Source organism: Fukomys damarensis, unplaced genomic scaffold, assembly GCF_012274545.1.
Source record: "Fukomys damarensis isolate Sample0158 unplaced genomic scaffold, DMR_v1.0_HiC HiC_scaffold_4, whole genome shotgun sequence".
NCBI classification, from domain to species: Eukaryota; Metazoa; Chordata; class Mammalia; order Rodentia; family Bathyergidae; genus Fukomys; species Fukomys damarensis.
Genome location: NW_022900916.1, coordinates 3,949,067 through 3,971,390, shown reverse-complemented (window position 1 = coordinate 3,971,390; position 22,324 = coordinate 3,949,067). Strand labels below are relative to the sequence as shown.

At 41.2% G+C, this 22,324-nt stretch overlaps 1 protein-coding gene across 1 annotated transcript in view; it reads right to left on the bottom strand.

Annotated features, from left to right (window-relative positions):
- Positions 1 to 22,324, bottom strand: part of Cacna2d1 (calcium voltage-gated channel auxiliary subunit alpha2delta 1) — a 339,947-nt gene that overhangs the window by 111,451 nt on the left and 206,172 nt on the right. Inside the window, exon 7 of the mRNA XM_010636710.2 lies at positions 3,649 to 3,780. Within this exon, the coding sequence (XP_010635012.2) occupies positions 3,649 to 3,780 (132 nt within the window). The remainder of the gene's footprint in view (positions 1 to 3,648; positions 3,781 to 22,324) is intronic.

Here is a 22,324-nt window from a genome sequence, read left to right as displayed (position 1 = left end):
CAGGTCGCCCTGGCTTCCCCGCGGCAAGACTGAGGACAGATCAAATGCTACAGTCCTGCACTCACCGAGATGATATCGTGCCTACCTTGGGAATCATCCCACCAAGTTACTGGTGCAGCAGCAGGGATAGCAGGAGGGCATGACTGGAACAAAATCTAGAACAGCTGCTACACAACCAAGAACTTCCCCCAGGATGATGCTTTCACTATCAAACAGAACGCACTTTTCTTCCAGATTGAAGAGGAGAAAGGAGGAGAAGGTTGGAGAAGGTCACCCCCCTCAGTGTTGGAGCTGGGCCTGGCAGCTGGCTTTACTCACTGTTCCTTCAACAAGGAACAAGAATATATTTTAGACTCTTGCGAATTGGGAGACTTTAGTTGCTGTTAAACATTTTATTTTTAATAACTGCAGCAAGAAGGTTCTTGAGAAAATGAAATAAAAATCAGCAGCTTACACAATTAGAGGAAAGTATAAAATTCTACATTTGGGTGGGTTATGAAATAGATTTTATTTGATTCTTACGGTTCTGTGGCATAATTGGGAAGATGACTTTCCCATGTTGCAGAGACTGAGAGCCAGAGAGAGAACACTGACAGATTTAGCAGAAACAGAGGACACACCAGATGTGGTGGTGCACACCTGTAATCCCAGTACTCGGGGAGGCTGAGGCAAGATGATCATGAATTTGAGCCCAGCCCAGACAAGGTAGCAAAACTCTGTCTCAAAGAAAAAAAAAACCCCAATTTTAAAAAGGGGGGTTGGGCAGTATTTTAATGAATAGGCCGTGGGTTTAATCCCCAGTACAGTAAAGAAAAGAAATAATTTAAAGATAACCAGTTAAGTTTAAATTTAAGTACAAAACAAGTAGTGTTTTAGAGAAAGTACAGTACTGCAGTGGGCATACTTGTGCTAATTGATTCTTCAGTGTCAGCCTCTGTGGATATCTCTCGTTTTCTCTGGCAATCCCAAGGCGACACAGGTGAGAAGTCAAGTCTACAGGGCACGGCCAGGGTCTAGGATGATGGCTTAGCCACGGTCAAAGCCCCTTCCACAGCTCTCTTCCAGTGGCCCAGTCAACAAACTGCAGCCTCAGCTGCGTTTTTCATGTGTTTAGTGAAGAGAAAGCCAGGCGTACATGAATGTTTCCAGCTGATGACTGCAGCTGACGGGCCTGCAGTTTTGTATTTTCAGAGCATCTCTTGCCGCATTATCTCACTGAGCACAAAATCCTGCAGGTGCTAACGTGAGGAGGTATTAATGTTCTGTGTGTTCTAACCTTGATGACTCAGACCCAGAAAATCAGGACATGCACCCAAGTCCTCAGTCCCCTGGGGCAGTGTCTGCAGGTGAAAACCTGGGTAGGTGAAGGTGCGTGCTCTGCTTCTACTCGCTGAGAAGACAGATGCTATGGAAAGACCCTCTTCAACCTTTGGTGTAATGAGCAGTAAGGAGGGATCAGCCATGCTACGTTGGGTTGCACCGAAATGGTACAATGAGAGGTAAGTGTGATGTGCTGAGAATATTATTTTTTTAATATGTCATTGCGAAGTCTTTAAACCTGAAAGCGTTAAACGCCTCACAAGTATGTCTTGCTGTAAATGGAAACACACTGTCCTGCTTCTCCTAGGGGGTCCCTGCCTTTGCTATTGCACCAGGTGGGCACCCCGGGCCTGCAGGGTGGTGTCCAGGGGCCTCCAAGACCAGGCTAAAAGCAGGTGATGAGCATCAGCCAGATCATTCCTACAGCTCCTGCACTAAAGCGACCGTGCGGATTCAAGCATCTGAAGATCTTCCCACCAGGAGGGGAACAAATGTCCGCACACTTTAAAATATCTGACGGTCAGGGTTAAAGAATTGACTTGCTGAGCATTAAAATGAATGGACTGCAGAAGACAGTTTGCCGGTAAATGGAAAAGTTAAGAGTCATTTGTAAAGATGTCCCTCTTCCCCTCTGCCTCGGTCCTACTCGCTTCATCCACACTGCGACTCCCTTCCCTCCTGTCACCTCTTCCCCCACGCAAGCCTTCCTTTTCTCTCTTTCTTGCATCATCCACTTCTTTCCAGCTCGGACCGCTTCATTTTTCATTATTACACTAATTTTCTCTAACACTCCCTCTCTGTTCCCTCCACTTCTCCTACGTGGAATTTTAGAATGAGGTAATTTCTTGAAGATTGACAAGCTACCTATGGCTGTGAGTTATTGATAAATGTATAACATCTGTTTTTTTATGGGTAGAAGCACAAAGTGTCCAAGTCCTATATTTTTAATTGCATTCAGAAATGTTGTACAAGAACTGATAAATTTGAAGGCTTATTTCACTACGTTTATTACGTGATGCATGGTATTATCTTATAAATTTAATTTTAGAATTCCTTGGTGTATATGTAATATGGAACATGTTAATAAAGCAACTGAGAAGTCTTTTAAGTGTTGGAGTATTAGGGAAAAATATTTCTATGAGAGGAAAATTCTACTATCAAGGTAATTACCGATGATAATTTTCCTTACATCACGTATTAACACTGGTATTTTATTATAAATTATTTATTGCAATATTTAGGGTGCTGGATTTCTGTAAAAGAACAATCACTGCGGATCTTATCTTTAGGTGTTTGCAATCACCCAGAACACACAAAGTTTTTACCTAATCTGTGTACTGATCAGTCTGAAGACTTCCAGGGACTGTTATTTGTTACAATACAAAGCTTGCTATAATCAATTTTTTATTTCAGTGCTTTTTACTATGAACAATTCTATTTATTAAGCATGTCCAGATAACCCCAGTTTCAAAAAATAAGCCTCCTACTTAAGGTCACATTGTGCCCACTGAAAGCCAATTTCGTACAACACTTTCAATAATTCAGGTCCAGCTTTTGAAAAAGCAAAATCCATTTTGTGTTTGGCAACTCATTCAGCGAGTGGAGAGGTTAAAAATACCAACAAACCTTTCGCTGAAAATATTTGCATGGGTTCTCAGGACATACTGTGACAAGCTTTTCACTGTTGGTATAGAAATTACTATTTATATCTCCTCACCTCTCCTTTCTAAAACTAAAGAGCATTAAAAGATATTGTTTTAATTTCTAAAATATTCTTATCATCACTGAATATATTTGATCAGTTAGCTGCCCATAATTCATCCAGTTTAGCACAAGAAGCTCACTTCTTCACAGGATTTCCTCTTACTTCCTGTCATATTCATTGTAACAAGTCCACATTTACTGATTAAGGCAAAGCACTAACTCTTCTGTTATAAATAACAATGTAAACACAAAATCTGGAGAGAAATATTTGCGCTAGCGTCTAAAAATAGTACTAATCTCTCTACTGTGACTCACAGTCCAGTCCATGCTAGAACACTTGTGCTCTTGCCTCAGGAAAGTTTCTGGGTTCGTGTGACCTCCCGCTCCAGGTTCTCATCTGTTCTCTCTGCCCTCCTTGCTTGGTGAGGCTGCAGGTACAGCCAGCCCAGTCACACCTCAGGAATCCAGGCACAGAAAACTGCGATCATTTAGGAGTCATATAAGGAGAGCAGGTTTTGTCATCATAGAGGCAGTGTACCGTGATCCTTGACAAAGCATTCCCAGGGGAAACTGCAGCTGGAACTCGTGATTTCTTCTCCTAACTATCGAGTATCCACCACTTACCTGGATAATAGCGGGCCAGGCCAGTGGCACTGCCAAACACCTGCCACAGCAAGGTAGGGTCTTCCTCTCGGTTTTTCTTGAAAACTTCATCTAAGGCACTTGTCCAGTTGAGTTCATTCAACACTATTGTTGCTAATAAAAAAAAAAAAAAGAAAAAAAATCCATTCACTCCAACTTACTGAAAATCGAATCTTTTTGCTTTTACAAAATTAGATGACATATTCTCCTTACTCTGCCTTAGAAAGCACTGTAAACTCAGTGGTTATCAGAAAGTTGCTTCTTCCAACAAAACTTGCCCTGACATGACACCACCGCCATCCCTCCTGCGGGCAGCTGTGGGGGACAGTCCCACACACTGTGGGAAGTTGGGCAGAGTCTCTGTCCTCTCGCGGGGGCTGCAGAGCCTTTGCCACAGCTGGGACCAGCAAGAAGAATTTTATCACTACACTGTACAGTGTAATGACATTCATCATTGGAAATTCACACCCTTACTTAATCCATTTGCTTATTTCTTCCCCATTCCTTTGCCCTCCCTTCCCACCCCTACCCCTCCCTATTTACAAAGACTTTGTTTCCATGTTTCCTTTTCTCATGTTAATTCCATTCCCTCCTCTCCTTTCCCTACTCCTCCCACTTCCTCTACTCTTGTAGACTTTTCTACTTAATCCACAATATCAATTACACACTTTAATCCTTATTTACACTTTTACTTTTTCACATCAGAGAAACTTCAGTATTTGCACCTGCGTAACTTATTAATTACACTTAAGAGCACGGCATCAGTGTGCATCCACTTAGCTATGTGTCTGTCCAGTTTCTCATTCTTTAAGGCTGAGTAGTACTCTATTTTACATTAAAAAAAAAAAACACATCTTCTTTATCCAGTCTCTAGTTGATGGGCAGGTGGGCTCTTTCCAAGTTTTAGCTATTACAAATTGTGCTGATATAAACATGGGTGAGCGTATATCGCTGTGGGATGATTCTTTTCTTCCAGGAATCTACCCAGCAGAGGGATGGCTGGGTCAAATGGGACCTCTAATTCTAGTTGCTTTAGGTATCTCCATATTGATTTCCCCAGTGGTTGCACCAGTCTGCACTCCCACCAACAATGAAGAAGGGTTCCTATCTCCGCACAACCCAGCCAGCATTTGTTATTGGTTGATTTCTTGATAGCAGCTATTCTTTGTGAGGTGAGATGGAATCTCAGTGTTGTTTTCATCTGTATCTCTCGAATGATCAGTGATGTTGAACATTTTTTATAGGATTACTTGCTTCTTTTACTTCTTCATCTGAGAAATGTCTGTTCATTTCAGGTGCCCACTTTTGAATTGGGTCTTTATATTTGGGGGTTCTGATCTTTTTGAGTTCTTTATATATTCTCGATAGTAGATCATTGTCTGAAGAACAGCTGGTAACAAAATTTTTTTTCCACATTGTGGGTTGTCTCTTAGCTCTGCTTGTGATTTCTCTGGCAATGCAGAAGCTTTTTAAAAAGATGAGATCCCAATTGTTGATTCTTTGTGCTAATTCCCAAGCTACTTAGGATTTGGTCATAAAGCCTTTTCCTATGCCGATATCTTCAAGGGTTCTACCTAACCTATCTTCCAGCAAGTTTAGTGTTTCCATTTTAATATTTAGATCTTTAATCCACTTGGATTTTAGTTTATAGCACAGTGAAAGACACAGGTCTAGTTTTTATCTTTGACAAGTTGAAATCCAGTTTTTCCAACACCATTTATTAAACAGGCTATCTTTCCTCCAGAGAGGTTTTTGTCTCCTTTGTCCAAGAGGAGGTAGTTAACTATGTCAGGAAATGTTTCTGCATCTTCTAATCTTTTGCACTGATCCTCCATTCCGTTTCTTTGCCAGGACCATGCTGCTTTTATCAATGTGGCTTTGTAGTATAGTTTCCAACTGGGGATTGTGATACCCCCTGCCATGTCTCTGTTGCCTAGAATTGCTTTTGCTTATTCTATGTCTTTTCTGATTCCAAATGAATTTTTAGATTGTTTTCTCAAGTTCTATGAAACATACTGTTGGGATTTCAATAGGGATTGCATTGAATCTGTATAGCAGTTTTGAAAGTATGGCCATTTTCACTATATTGATTCTTCCTACCCAGGAAGAAGGGATGTTTTTCCATTTTTCTTATCTCTTTTCAATCTCTTTTTTGAGCACTGTAGTTTTCACTGTAGAGGGCTTTTGTCTCTTTCATTAGATTGATTCCTTAATATTTCATTTTTTGGATGCTGTTATGAAAGGGATTGTTTCTCTCCTTTGCCTCTCAGTGAGAGTGTTATTTGTGAACCAGAAGGCTATTGATTTTTTACTATTTCCCTTGTATCCAGCTACTCTACTGAATCTGTCAATCAAGTTCAGAAGTCTGTTGGAGGAGTTCTTCGGGTCGTCTATGTAGAGTATCATATCATCGGCCAATAATGACAGTTTCACTTCTTCCTTTTCCTAACTTTATTGCTTTTATTTCTTTCTCTTGTCTAATTGCTATGATTTTAGCTTGAAGGTTTTCATATTTTGACAATTTATTATGACGTTGGTTGTTGGCTTTTCATAGAAAGCCTTTATCTATTCCAATTTTCTGTAGGGTTTTTATCACGAATGGGTGTTGAATTTTGTGGAATGCTTTTTGTGCATATATTGAGAGGATCATATGGTTTCTGTCCTTGATTTGGTTAATATGGTGAATTTCATTTATTGATTTACATATGTTGAACCATCCTTGCATCCTTGGGATAAATCCAACTTGGTCAGCATATATAATCTTCTTGATGACCCTCTGTATTCCATTTGCCAGTATCTTATTGAGGATTTTTGCATCTACGTTCATTACAGAGATTGGTCTGTAGTTCTCTTTTTTGGTTGGGTCTTTCCCTGGTTTTAGAATAAAAATAACACTTGCTTCCAGGAACGAATTTGGAAGTATTGCTTCTCTTTCAATTTTATTGAAAAATTTAGAGTAGTGGCAGTAGTTCTTCTCTAAATGTCTTGTAGAATTCAGCAGTGAATCCATCAGGACCTGGGCTTTTCTTTGCTTTTAATTACAGTTTCATTTTCCTGATTGTAATTGGAGTGTTTAGAATTTTTATATTTTCTTCATTCAACTTGGGTAATTCATATGTATATAGAAATCTGTCCATTTCTTCTGTGTTCTCCATTTTCAGCCTTCCACCGCCCTTTTTAAAATAAGATTGGCTAAGGGTTTATAGATTTTATTTATTCTTTTGAAAAACCAACCCTTCCATTCGTTGATATTTGTATCTTTCTCTTAGTCTCCATTGCATTGATTTTTGCTATGATCTTTACAATTTCCTCCCTTGTATGAGCTTTGTGTTTCTCTTGCTCTTTGTTATCTAGGAGCTTAAGATTCACCATTAGGTTACTTGAGCTTGCTTGATTTCCTAGTGTAGGAATGCACTGCTATGAATTTGTCACATAAAACTGCTTTCATCGTATCCCATAGATTCCTGTATGTTGTACTGGCATTGTTATTGAATTATAAAAACTGATTTTTTCTGTAACTTCTGTTGTGACCCGCTGTCTGTTCAGGAGAGTGTTACTAAATTTCCATGTGTTTATGAAGTTATTATGGTTTCTTATGCTATTGATCTCGTTTTCTTCCACTATGATCTGATAACAGGAGATAATTTCAATTCCTCTGCATTTATTTAAAACATGTTCTATGAGCTAGTATGTGATCATTTTGGAAAATGACTGGTATGCAGTCAAAAAGAATGTATATTCCAATTTTGTGAGGTGGAACACCCTGTAGACATCTATTAAGTCAATTTTTTCAAAAGCTTGGTTTAGTTCTGGCATTTCATTGTTGATTTTTAGTGTAGATTATCTGTCTATTTGTGACAATGGGGTATTGTCATCCCCCATTACAGCTGTATTAGTATTAATTTGGTGTTTCATGTGCCTTAATATTTGTTTTGCATAGTTGGAGGGCATTAGTATTTGGTATATATATATATATACGATTGTCATCTCTTCCTCTTGGATTGTTCCCTTTACAAGGATGTGTTGATTTTCTTTGTTTGTTTTAATTAATTTCGGTTTGAAATTTACTTTGAAGGCAAATAAGATAGCTACCCCTGCTTTTTTCTGTGTTCCTGTCATACGGGGAACTGTTTTCCATCCCTTTACTTTCAGTTTATGAGTATCTGTTTCAGGTGTATTTCTTGTATATAGCATATTGTTGGATTTTGCTTCTAAATCCACTCTGCCAGTCTATTTCTTTTGATTGGTGAATTGAGGCCACTGACATTGATTGTTGTAACTGATATGTATTGAATTATCATTGTCATATTATTTTCGTTATTATTTTATTTATTTTTTTAATTTTTCTCCCTCTCCTTTTAAATTCTTCCCTATTTGATTTGATCTGTCATGCCTCCCTCCTGGAGTTGGGACCTTTATTGGCTTTTTCTAGGATGTTTTAAAAAATTGTTTGGAGTGCTGGTTTGGTATTCATGAAGTTTCTCAGGTATTCTTTGTCATGAATATATCTTACTTCTCTATCAATTTTGAAAGATAGTGTTGCAAGATATATCAGTCTGGGTTGGAGGCTGTTTTCTTTCAAAGCTTGAAATCCTGCACTCCAGGCTCTCCTTGACTTGAGTGTTTATGTTGAATAGTCAGTTGTGATTCTGATGGGCTTTTCTTTGCATGTTATTTGTTTCTTTTCTCTAACTGCATGTAGTATTTTGTACTTCTGGTGGGGGTCAATGTTCATCCATTTAGCTACAAATGTCACTAGTTTCTCATTCTTTATGGCTGAGTAGTACTCCATTTTATTTAAAAAGGAGCCACACATTGTCTTTATCCAGTATCCAGTTGATGGGCAACTGGGTTGTTTCCAAGCTGTAGCTATTACAAACTGTGCTACTATGAACATGGGTGCATATATATTGTTGTGGTATGATGCTTTTAATTATTTTGGTAAGATCCCGAGCAGGGGGATAGCTGCATCAAATGGGACCTCTAGTCCTAGGTTTTTGAGAAATCTCCATGCTGATTTCCACAATGCTTATACCAGCCTATACTCGTACCAGCCTACACTCCTACCAACAGTGGAGCAGGGTTCCTCTTTTCCCACAGCCCCAGCAGCATTTGTTGTTGGGTGATTTCATGGTAGCAGCCATTCTTTCTAGGGTGGGGTGGAGTCTCATGTTTTCATCTGCATCTCTTGAACCAGGCACATCTCAGAACTACCAATGCTGTACTGAGACATCACACTGAAGGAGTTCTGTCCCTCCTCGTCCTTAGAAGCAATGTAGACTTTTAAAAAGATCCAGTCCCTTCATTACTTAAAAATAAATTAGGACATGTTTTCAGAACCAATGATTATATTTATTCTGGGGACCTGAAACTGACATAAATCCGTCTGTTACCAGAATTTAAAAAAAAAAATTTCTCATTAAACATAGGTTATTAACAGTGCTTACCCAAAACACATATAGTTTGATAAAGAAAATGTCATTCAGAGGCTTAATAATAAGAGCTAGAAAACAGGAACTAGTTGGTACTTTATCACTAACCAACTCCCAGACAAATTGTGCTTCCTGCTTTGCTTTCCTGATTATTCAGTGAATAACACATGATGGTGACAAGGAATAGGATTTCATCCCAACCTAAACCACCCACTGCACTCGGATAACCATTTTACACATGCCACTCACAACGAGGAGGGAGACCCGTTGCACTGTGCAGGTGGCAGAAGTGCAAGCCTGCAGTACCTAACCTGTAAGGAGGGCCGCAGTGAGCACAGCTGACAAGTGCTACACATGAAGTCTCACTGACGCAGGCTTGAACTTTACCTGTGCTACAAAAATGGAAACCATAACTCCGTGGGTCTTGTCCTTATGTGTAAGAATGGGTATCTGGGGTGGTGGGCAGCAGACTGGGCTGCTCCGAACTTGGGAGATTCAAGTGTCCGTGTGTCCGGCCGAGGACTGGAGACACAGGTCTACCTTCTTCGGTTCTTTAGTGATTTCCACAAGTAAAACAAATGGATTCAACCATGCTTAAATCACGCACGATCTTTTAAGTGTTGAAAAGGAAGAAAAGATTTGCAAAGAATGGCGAACATCCGATATATTCGCATTTAAAAGTTTGTATCATTTACCGAACAAAATAAAAACAAACGGACGGCGAAGCTGTTCTGGACGAGGATCCCAGCGCAGCTCCCACCACTGAAAGCTAAGGAGATCGTCATCTGCGAGGTTGTGATTACTCTCAGAAAGGGCAGTTGTGCGTGTGAATATTCATGAGCTGAGCGATACCCATGGCACCGCAGCGGAACCGTATTCAGGAGCACGATCCAATGAACACTCAGGGGCCAATCATATGAAAATTTATATTCACACAGATAACCCGAACTGATACTCATCCCTCATGAATATTTATATTAATACACAAAGCACCACAGAATAAAAGGGACATTGTATTTTTCTTTAAACATTCATGACTTTTATAGTAATAACCTACTGAACAAATAATCACGTTTATTTGAGATCCATGTAGACTTCATTAATTCCCCAATCTGTTCTATCTTTTCAATTTCCTGGACTCTCACTCACATGAAACAACAACAGGCAGCTAATTACTTTTAATAAACTTTTATTTGTTTTCAAAGACGCTAATTTTTTTCCTTAATTTTATTTGGGAGCTCAACAATTAGTAGCAGTCACTGATGTACCAACTGTGAATTCTACTATTACATACTTGGTTGCAAAGGCAAGCTCTGAATCATTCCTACCATGAGGAAACTATATTCTAAAATCTCCAGTTCATACATTTGAAAATGCTTTTTCCGGTCAGCTATAGCTAAAGTAGATTTCAAAATGTTTTCCTTGCAATGTGTCCACCCACAAATGAGTCCATAATGAAAAAAAAGCCTCGACTCTTGAACTGATTTTAAAGTTCATGCAAAATGAAGGAAATTGTAATCTATGATGAGCACATCATCAAGTTTTATAGATCTGAAGATACGCAGTTTATATCTATATCTATCTGCAGGTAAGGGCTTCTGGCTGCAGTCACTACTCTCTTAGTCACAATCTTTCTGCAGAGTGTCTGCCACAGGAGTGGAGTGTGAGACTAGTACTGCTTCTTTAGAGGATGGTGTGCTATCTCCTGAAAAGCACCCAGCCCTTCCCCCAGCTGTCCCACGTCACGAGATTCCAGCTATGAAGGACTGTATCTATATCTATCTGCAGGTAAGGGCTTCTGGCTGCAGTCACTACTCTCTTAGTCACAATCTTTCTGCAGAGTGTCTGCCACAGGAGTGGAGTGTGAGACTAGTACTGCTTCTTTAGAGGATGGTGTGCTATCTCCTGAAAAGCACCCAGCCCTTCCCCCAGCTGTCCCACGTCACGAGATTCCAGCTATGAAGGACTGTGGGTCTGCGGTCCCTACAAAGACAATGTTAAGAGCAAGTATCATTCACTTAATTACACCATTCTAGTCCCTTGAAATACAAAAGTAAAGAAAATAGGGTAAATTACTATCCTTGGATTTCTCAAAACATACCAAAAGCATAAAATGTTAAGAAAAAATATACAAAGCATAAAACAAAATAAGCAAGCAATGTAAGTGCTATTTTATATTTGCCTATTTAGCTGCATTTTTCTGGGTCAGACTAGGAACCATCTTTGCCTAATACACTAGATTATTTTAGTAATCTGAATGAACAGACTTTTCTTAATGTATATAAAATTAAGTACCTCGTCCAGCTTTACTCATGTGCCTGACATTTCTCTATCACCATGATCTGAGGGTAAAAAATGCCAAAATAACTGGGTAAGGACCAAAGAAGTCAGAAACTAAGCCCAATTCAAGCCAGGCTAGCAAGGCTCTCCTTTCTTGCTATGAATCTAAAACCACCACTTTCAATGTATTTAAATACATACAATGCATCAAACACCCTTCATTTGTAAGCAGAGTTTATTTACAAAGTTGCTTTTTAAAAGTAATTATTTTTAAAAGTAACTTCTGGATATATATGAGGAAAAACTCGAGTTACCAGAAAAGTTAAAAGTTGTAATGGGAGGGTCTTTGTTTAATATGAAGAGTTTAGGTGGCTATGTCTTTTCTCTATTTGTCATCAAGTAGTTTTAATCTGTACTAGTTTCCAAAATCATAGTTCTTAAAATAAAAGGTATAAATATATTTCTTTCAGGATGGGAAAAATTAACATGACTTAATTCTCTAGGAAATCACTTTTTAAAGAAAAATTACTCTAGATTATGAAATATTAAATATTATTATATTATAATATCATTATCTAAATATTATTCTAGATTATGAAAATACTCACCCACCTAAAGACACTACTGTAAAAATTCTTATAGAACTATGATTCAATAATAGTTAGATAAAAGAGCTTTCATTTGTCACTGTATATTATAAGATTTCAAAATGCAATCATTACTCTAAGTCAAAATCTTTAGCTGAATACTGAGAGCAAGAAATCAAAATTCAGTATTTAAGATAAGAAAGTCATAATAAACTATATAAGAGAATTTCAAACATTTCCTGCCCCCAATAAAACTACCCCTATTCTGACAGGTATTTTATTAATGTTGGTTGTATTTCTATTTTTGTATAAGTATGCTGTCTCTTATATTATCAGTCATATGTTGTGTACGACACTGTGTTATATTTGTAACTGCCCTCTTTTTCCTCATACCAGGAAAATAGTAACATTTCGCATTCATACAAATTTGTGATTTCCTCCTTGACCTGAGATGGCAAATATTTGATTATATTGTTTCAAAGGCTAAATGACCTAACCCTACTTAGCCGTAGGTTACCAACCCACTTAAGTATGTTACGGCTACTTTCAGAGTAAAATTAACTCCCATTTTCTAGCAACTCTTTCAAAAGGAAGATCTTTATCTGTTAGAAAATTATATTTGGCACAAATTAAGTCCTTCACAGGTGTCCAAGGCCAAGCCTACGGAAAGCAGCGAGTACCTAGAAAGGCAACCTTGACTCCCGGGCCTCTATTCTGACGAGCACAACAGAATTTCACTGATAATGGATTCAAAACGCCAAGTATACATCTCTATTCTCAGCATTGTGAGCTCCCAAAGGCCTGGCCTTGGCACTCAGCAATCTCTTCAGGAGCGTCCCATTATTCTGTCTCGCTTCTCATGGGGAAGAAGGAAAATCTAATTTGTAACAGCACAAAAGAAGCATCTTGCATTTGCTGTTAATTCTTCAAAAAGTCCGTGACTTTTCTACCTGTATATTGTTTATGACAGAGGATACAGAATTGCTGATGAGCTCTGAATTTAATTTTCTTCTGAAAACTTCATCCAGTAAAGTGATGCATTACTGCTGCCTGCTGTGTTTGAGTAAAGTCTGTTTTAAGCTTCAACACATCCTGTTGGTTGATTCAGGGTTCAAGACCTCACTCAGTATTGCAGCTCTGTGCAGCTCCTCAGTGCTGAGCACAAGGTCCAGCACAGTTTCTCTACTTTTGACAGCTTTACTGAAAGAGAAATCAGTGACCTCTACACAGTGTATGTATCAAAATGTAGGACTGGATGTTCTGACACACGTGTAAATTGTGTAATAATTACCACCTTCACAGAGTTTAACCTATCCCTTACTCTGCACAGCTACCATTGTGTGAAATCTGTCATTTTAGAAAATTACAGATATTGTTAACTGTCCACATGTGCAGTGCATTAGAGCGCCAGAGTTTTCTGATTTTGCATAACAAACTTTGTACTCTGAATGGCAGCTTTTTAATGAGACAGATATGGTTACAGACGAGAGAACGACTTTTTTATGGCTCACTTAATATATATAATACCCTAGACAAGTCTTTCATTAGACCTATGTATATATTTATCCAATGAGAGGAATGAGGTACCAAAGCTTACTTTTTATCAACAATGTTAAACGTTAAACAAGGTAAGTGGCCACAGTACTTACTACTCTTTCCATTTAACTAATAATGTCACTAGTATTATACTCTTCACTGAAATTAAAATTGACGCATTATTTAAACTATTGCCATTGTTCACAAATCCAGCCAGTAGCATTTGTTAAGCAATTAGTGAATGCCAGTGTTAACCACTTTCTGTGAATTATTTCACGTAACAACACTCTTCGTTTGATGCTAGTCCTTTTTAGATGAGAAAAATCAACCCTAGAAAAGTTAAACAAAAATGTCACTGTGAGAGCTATTGACACCATGCTCCAAGTGTGTACTATGTTGTAAAATTCCTAGTGCTTATGTGCTATTTACTTCTAAACTTCCACGTTACACACAGATCTGATTACGCTGAATTTTAAATCCAGCAGCAATATTGTCTTGAACATTATGAACTGTTCTATGACTTCTGCCTCCACGGCGGAAGGGTTCTCTGCTGAGAGCGCTGTCCACTCCTGGGGGCAGGCGGCGGTAACATCTAGGAAGCCTGCCATAGTCACCGTCAGTGGGATGGAGTCAGGCCGAGGCTACGGTGCTCTAACCACCTACAATTCGCGGTGTGGACCACACAACACAGATGCATCCACCCACACTCAGTGTCCACTCTAGAAACCGGGCTCAAACATGACTGCAAAGAGACGGCTGATTCATCTGGAAAAAAAGCCATGTCACCCATGATGAAGGTCAAGTAAGAGTCACAGGGCAAGTGCTCCCAAGTGAAAGCTGATATAGTGTTATTTAATATTTCACGTATTACGTTATGTCATTATTTCAGGCTGTGTTTTGACACCCTTTGAGTTAGACAAATTTTCATTTTAGTTCCAGAAACTCTAATGCACTACATTCTCTTACTTAAGTAAAGATTTCAAAGTTGTTTATAGCCATGCTCTCAGTCTTCCCTCAAGACAACTACACAATTTTATAGGTTTTTAGGGGTTTCATTGAGAGTCGATCCTAACTGTGAAGTCTATTTCTATACTGAACTCACACCTTAATTGTTGTAGAAAATGCTCATCCCATACCCCAGTAAATAAGGTGGTCATTAGCAGTGTTGCATTGGACAGATGAGCCGTGCCAGATGTCACCAATTTTATTCGTGAATCCTAAGCTCTAAAAAGAAAAATGTGAATAAGAAGAAACCCACTGATCCAATTAAGTGCACAGACAAAAAGAATCCACTTGGAGACCTCATCAGTGTGCACAGATATTAAAATGAGTGAATCTTTTTGGGGGCTTTGGCTCATGGCACCTAACCTAATCCCAGTGTAAATGAAAGACAAATGAAGCAGAGCGGGCTGGAAGAACAAATCTCACCTCTAATCGCATCTCGGGAACCCATCTCCCAGCGCTCAGGGCGAACTGGTCACCCGGGGCTAGGGGCTGTGATGAGCAGAGAAGCGCTCTTCCTGCAGCTAATTTGGTGGAGATATTAAAAGGCTCTTGTCCTTGTCAGTTCTCCAGGCCCTGAACTCCTGAGAGTCCTGGCCTTGCTTCCTTCTCCTTCGTTTCCTGCAGACGGAGCACCTGGCCAGTGCCCAGAACACAGCTGTTCTGCTTTAATGAAATCTGCCATTTGTGAAGCTCATAGGAAGAGCTCAGAGAAAATCCACATTATTATGAAAGACAATAAGAATCCAGCAAGGGAAAGAGAAGGCGTTAGGAACCAATATCGTGTCTATTAATTAAAGGAGTCCTCATCGCTCCACATGAAACGGCAATTGCTAAGGTCTTTTGGTGGCAATGTAGGGGTTTTATAAGAAGCTTCCAGAGAACAGAAAGCAAGTGAAAGAAAACTGTTTTACCCTGTAAGCATTCTAAATTTTTCTGTTCCCGGTACTTTCAAAGCCAACACCACCGGCGAGTGGTTGTCAAGAATCTCACTCCTTAGTACAACATGCCACATACACCATTTCACTTCCTGAGCTTCTATTCTTTTCACCAAAACAAAGCAAAAAAATGCACACAACCAGCCAGTTGTGGTGCTGCGGGCCAGTAAACCCAATACTCTGGGAGCCTGGGGCAGGAGGATTGCATGTTCAAGCCCACTTTGGGCAACTTAGGGAGTCTGAAACAAAACATGAAGATGGGGATGTAGCCATGTGTGACAGATGGGTTCAGTCTCCTGTACGACTGTCCCTAACCCTACTGTCACAATCCTACCCCCCAAAGCAAATATTAAAAATAAGGAAAGATGAACGCAGCTATACTAAGGATCCTACACAGCCTACAGGTCTGCTATGAAAGGAAAAAATGACAACCAAGATCTGTCATGCAAAGGTACAAGATCCAAATGATAAATGTAACTGTATTGTATACTTAAAAAGTATCAATAAACTCAATGAGAAAAAATAGTTAAATAAGTGTATGTATGAAATTTCAATTAATGAACACAACTTTATCGTAGTTATTTCCTAAATTGTATGAAAACTTGTCAGGTATTCATCTCCTAAATGCATAGACAACAGCTTTTAACGTATCAGCTTTTTGTTTTACTGTTGATTTTCTTCTCCTTTAACAAGTATGCATTCTTATGTGCAGCAGTTGAAATGTAATTCTCTTTATTTTGAAGCACCTCATTCCTTCTGCCCATCCCATTTTAAATCTCACAAATCATAAAATACTCTTCAATAGGAACTGCTAAAATATTTTCATTTTAAATTTGAAAACATGGCCTAATTTGTTTAAATCAAGAACTTCAGACTAATTAGCTGCGGAGGACAATAAAGTCATTCCACTGATACTAGCTTACAGACTGCTTTCATTAGAAATTCGAGTTGTTGGTAAATTAAAATGCAAATCGGTCAGATATCTACTTCTACATAGTAGATTTCCAGGAAGCACTCAGTTTGCCACATCCAGAACAAATGAAAGTAGCTGAAAATTCTCTAAAGATCCTTTATTTTATAGCCAAGGAAAAATAAAATGTGTGAGTTTAGAAACTCTGAAACTCTTGATGCAACAGAAATGAAGCTGCAAGGGAAATGGGAAAAAAATATCCATTCCAGACCAAACTGCATGCACTGCGCAGACTTGCTCACTGGTGTCGCTTTTGATATGCGAAGCGTCCCTTAAAGGAACATGTCCATCCGCACAGCGCAGGCAGGGCTGGCACAGTCCCACCCACCATGGGCAGCCTGCATGTGGCCAGGTGAAGGCGCCCTGAGGGGATCCCAGTCCTCACCTGCATGGCAGTGGGTGACACCAAGAACCAGCACTTGCAGCTGCTGCAGGGTGACACCTCTCAGCAAGGCGCTTGTCCCTTGGACCTGCACAGGACAGCTTCTTACCTTTACTGTCATCTTTTTCTTTCCCTACTTCCGGATTCTCAGCATTTGAGAGTTTTTTTTTTAATGTATCTGAAAAGGCCAAGTAAAGTAGCTAAGCACTAGGGTGAGTGATTCCAATCTGCCCCCTGTGGAAGCCTACACTCCTTGCCCCTGCCCGAGTTCAAGTCCAGAAACAAACACACTTTCCTGGTGTGAATGTCATGAAAATAGTTGATGATTTTTCCCAAACCATTTTCAGTGTGAAAAGATAATGTCAAGCCAAATACACGTGTGTGCACATGTAGGCACATAGTATCTCTGCATGCCTTCTAATGGCCACATGTGATATGGAATTCTGGTTAGCCGACAAGTTTTACAATTCCCAGAGCTCCTGAAATCAAACCACCCGGTGAATGCCACCCCAAGCACAGCACTGACCAATGAAAGCCTGATGGCAGGAATGAAATTATAGAAGATTTATCATGCACACTAGACATAACACGTGTGCACACAAACTATTCACACAGAATCCTGCGCGTACAGGACCCTATTAAAGGCAAGGAGAAACTCACTGAGTCAAAGCCCAGCCAATCGGATCTGGAAGTCCCAGCCCACCCGCTACACAGGGAATCCGGTGGTTGCCCGAAGTCTGGACAGCGAAATTCACTGAGGAGGTGAGTAGGACCGGAGCTGAGTCTGGGGCAGGGCTGAAGGAGGAGAGTGAGGGCTCTGGGGAACAAGGGCGGCACTGTCCCCGGAGCACAGCCTGCCTGGTACTGAAGGGGCAGTGTCTGGCGGTTCCAGAGCCAAGTGTGGCCTGTGATTCTGAGACAGCAAGATGAGGACGCCGGCGCTCCTAACGCTGAACTGGGCTGCAACTGAGCACAGAGACTGAAGTTTGAACACCACAGGGACAGCGCCACGGTGGGCAGGGAAGCGCGGGTGCGGACAGGAAGTTCAGAGGGCCATGCATGGAGCCCGGGCACGCAGGTGTGAGAGGCTGCACTGCTCTGAGACAGCACGAGGCACGTGGAGGTGTCACCCGTCACACACGGCACGGATGCACACAACAGCAGAGGGCACAGACGCTCATCACACCCGCAAATGTGAACGCCCCTATGAAAGTTAAAGCAGCACAGGGGCTCCTAGCGGGCGGGGTGCTGAGGACATAGGAAGCGGGACGCAGTCCAGTCAGGTTTTAATTATTCATCACCACTGTGGACACACTAAGTTCATCCCAGCCACTGCATTGCTCAGCAAATACTTTTCTAATCCAGACAGAAGTCCTTTCCTATTCTGATAAATCACAGATTTTCACATTTTGATTCATGCCTGATGTCGCTTAAAACTTTCAATTTGTCAAATTGAAGAAGCTCAAGTCATTGTACCATGCCTTTTAAGCATGCGGATAAGTCATTCAGCACTTGGTCAAAACAGATACTCATAATATTTTTAAACGACTGCAAGATGCGAGACCTGGCAAACACCGACAGATGCCATAAACAACCGCTCCAGCCCTTCTGAGCCCCGAAGTGCACCTCTGCTTCTCGGGGCTACACTGGCTCAGTTTCTTTTGCACGAACATTAGCCGTCCCGCAGTCTCCAGTTCCAGCGGAAACTCGTCCGTGCTTCCGATCTTAGTGGCCCTCGTTGCAGTGCCTGCCCCGATCTCGCCTCAGGTGTTCTTCACAGCGGATCCTTCATCAGCCGCATCCACGCCTCCTCGCGCCTGCCCGGCAGACTTCCTCACACAGCCAGCCTGAGCCAGCACAGGAGACCGGAGTTCCTCCCGGGGACTGCAGAGGCTCCCCACCTGCTGGGTCCCTGCACAGAAGGCATCTTTGTCTGACTGCTTTTCCTTCTATTCCTGCTCAACTTCTCTCTGCTTTAAGGTCCTGAATGATAATTCCACATTCTTCATTCATTCATCTGCCTAATATCGAGCAGCACAAAAGGGAAGCTGGAGTCTAGAGTTATTGCTCACACAGCAAGGTAGCTGGAGAGCTTGAATGTGCCCGACATACAGGAACAACTACAAACACGTGCTGAATTAAAGCACTGCACCATATACGTGAGCACAAATATTTTGTCACATTGACTCAGTTTTAAAGAAAACTGAGCTAGCCTCTCGGGAGTCAATTTTCAATAAGTAGAGACCACTCTTCTCAAGTTATTCTGTGTCTCACAGAGAAGAACCAGCAAAAGTCAAAGCGTGGAGGTCAAGTCTTGCTTTGCATCACAAACCTTATCAACACCACTGCCCACCAGGGACAAAGCAAACGTGTCGGATAGCAGGCTAGGAGTGGCGCTCACAAAAGACTTCCTCGGAAAGAAGAAACACTAAATAGAGTGGGAAGGTGGGGTGAGATCTGCAAGGCTGCCCCCCCACCGCCATGGGCACCCTGGGTAGGGCCCAGAGGCCAACTCAGGAGTAAGGCATCTGACACGCGAAATGCGGCAGTGGTAGAAGGGAAGGGACAGGGTGCCAAGGCAGGGGTAACACCAGGGACACACTAGGACGATCCAGAAGAGCCAAACACAAAATGATTTCCCAAGAATTGCAGAGTCAGAGCAGTGAAAGCATCGTATTTCCTCTGGAAAGTCCATGGAGAAGGTAGACAGGAGACAGCATGTCCTGAGCAGGTGGGAAGCCAGAGAGTGAGGGGTGGGAGCCTGCTGACCCCGCAGGGTGAAGGGTGGCACCGCCCAAACTGACGCCAGTGAGGGATGCGTGCAGGGGAAGCGGGCCATAGCACGACGAAACGAAACCAGGGACAGTCAGTCCATGGCCACAACGGATTGGGACAGGAGTACGAACGAAGACGAGAACAGAGGAGCACGGGAGGGCAGCAGTAATCACGTCTCCTTCGTCCATCTGAGGAGGTGACCGAGGTGTCCATACAGACAGTCACTGGAGAGGCAGCTGGAGTAAGGCTGAGACTTGCCTCTGAAGTCTGCATGGACATCAGGACTGGGAGGATTTTTCCATGAACGTACAAACAAGCATCGGAGTGAAGTCACCAGGAAACCAGCCCGGGAAGGACTGCGGACCCTGGGGGGCTGAAGAGACCTCACTCATGGGAAAAGAGTCGCGAAAGGAAACAGTGCAGACCCAGAAAATCCCTCCTAACGATACCAGTGAGGTGTACCCGAAAACATTTACTGTCTTCACTAGACAGTGAACTGAGCCTTTCAAGTGGTTTTCACACGCATACTCAGATAAATGTAAGGATTATAAATTCCACATGTCTGCATAACTCAGTCTGTCAAGAAGAAATAATACAAGAGGAAGGTAAAGCCAATAAAACCCCACAGTGTTCTAACGCATGCTTTGAATCCTGCCTCCTTCACAATCCTTATTGACTTGCATCAAATCCCAGGGATGCCTTGCTGGCACTTTGAGTGACACTGATGTGAGCTCGGAGAATGAGGCAGCGCCCTTCTGGAACAAGAGGTGTGCGGTACGCTTTGAGGGGTCTCCAGAGACAGGGCCTGGTGACGACCTTGTCTGATTAGGCCACGAAGTGCACCCAGGAGTCATGAATGTATTCTGCAGACATTTGGAATTCTGAGTTTCCTCTCCCGGACATCAGGTATGGCTGTGAGGAACTCTGGCCACCGCCACTCACGCCACAGAGGAAGACAGCAAGGTGGGACTATGTAGGGACAGATCTGGACTCCATCCCTCCATACCGCAAAGACTACTTCACAAAGTGGGGAAAGTTGGCACACGTGAAGCGCAGGCCTGATGCTCTCCTTCTTTGATGTCAGCATCACTGCATGCGGAAGTGGAACGCCAAGTTCCTTCCCAAAGTCTTTGCCTTCAGCCACACCCCAGAAGATCTCACCATCCTGTCAACTTGGGTTCCAAAACAAAGTGATGGGAACCAGGCTGCTTCCCAGTATTTGTCAGTTCCTCTGGCCGTTCCAAATAAATCTCGAAGCTAAGCCTTTGCGTGTCTTCCGTCAATCCGGCTGAAATGCCTGGGTATTCATTCTATCAAAGTATCACCCTTCCATCACCTTGGCCCTGATTACTATTGCAAACTGCAAAACCTCCAACAGTTAATGGTGCACATCAAAATTTAAAGCCTGAGAAATTTATCATTTTAACATTTTACTTTGTAATTTTAAAACGTGCATACCATTGAACCAGGTATGGACACCTTCCTAGAGAGGAGGGTGAAAGTGTATCTGTGGATCACCATGGTAACAGGTCAAGGAGTCATATGCTCTCCCTGCACTGAAGAGAGGAATTCCAGGAACAACCTGAACACAGCTACATGAAGGCCTCCAGTTACAGCAGCCTCTGTGCACTGGCAAAACAATTTCTTGTGTGTTTATGGACCAAAAAAAAATTTTTTTATAGTTTCATAAATCAAGTGCAATTGTATCTGTGGATCACCATGGTAACAGGTCAAGGAGTCATATGCTCTCCCTGCACTGAAGAGAGGAATTCCAGGAACAACCTGAACACAGCTACATGAAGGCCTCCAGTTACAGCAGCCTCTGTGCACTGGCAAAACAATTTCTTGTGTGTTTATGGACCAAAAAAAAATTTTTTTATAGTTTCATAAATTCCAAGTGCAATGAAACTCAACGTACTGTCATTTTGTCACGCTGTCCAAGAGACTCCTCCTGATTGGATTCCCTAGCCCTGCAGGTACAGCCTGTTATTTTCTGCCACCTGAAATACAACTTATTAGTCTCTTAATGGAAAATGTCCTATTTCATATGAATGCCAAGCATCAAATCTTGCTGCCTAGAACTTGTAATTTTTATGAAAATAACAAGTTTCCCATAAGCATCATCAGTGTTTTGAGGCATTAGGATGTATTCAAATAAAATCTTCCCTCAAACTATGGTATTTTTATGGGCATCCCAAATCAACTCCTTTTTCCTGATTCAGAGTAAATTAAAATAAATGCTATCAACATCAAAATATAGACCATCAAAGTGCACTTTTTCCCTGGCTAAGACAGTTTCTGTCTCAAATTTGAATGAGTGCATGGCTTGTGGGAAAGAGTTCTACACACAAATGCTACACCCATGTGTCGGATGTACAAACATATCTATAAGGCAATACAATAAGAATCCAATAGCAGATTGAGAATGGTAGATCAACGTTAACATTTTCATTGTGTTTCAATCACATTGCATTTTAAGCTACTTTTTTTAAAATTAGGGGCTATGACTGATTTTCATTGAAATGCTTTAAAAATGTTATTTTCTAAGTAGAGTATGAAATCACGACTTGTCAAATGTATAAATGACAGTAAAAACATGATGTTATGGTCAAGTGCTTTGACAAAAGATAGAATTAAAATATTTGGCAATACTTTACATTGAAATCTAGAACTCACTACTTAAGCCAAACGCACATATACACACAGACACACTAAATGTGTGAGTATAGTGCCCTTCATGACTCCGGCCCTGGGGG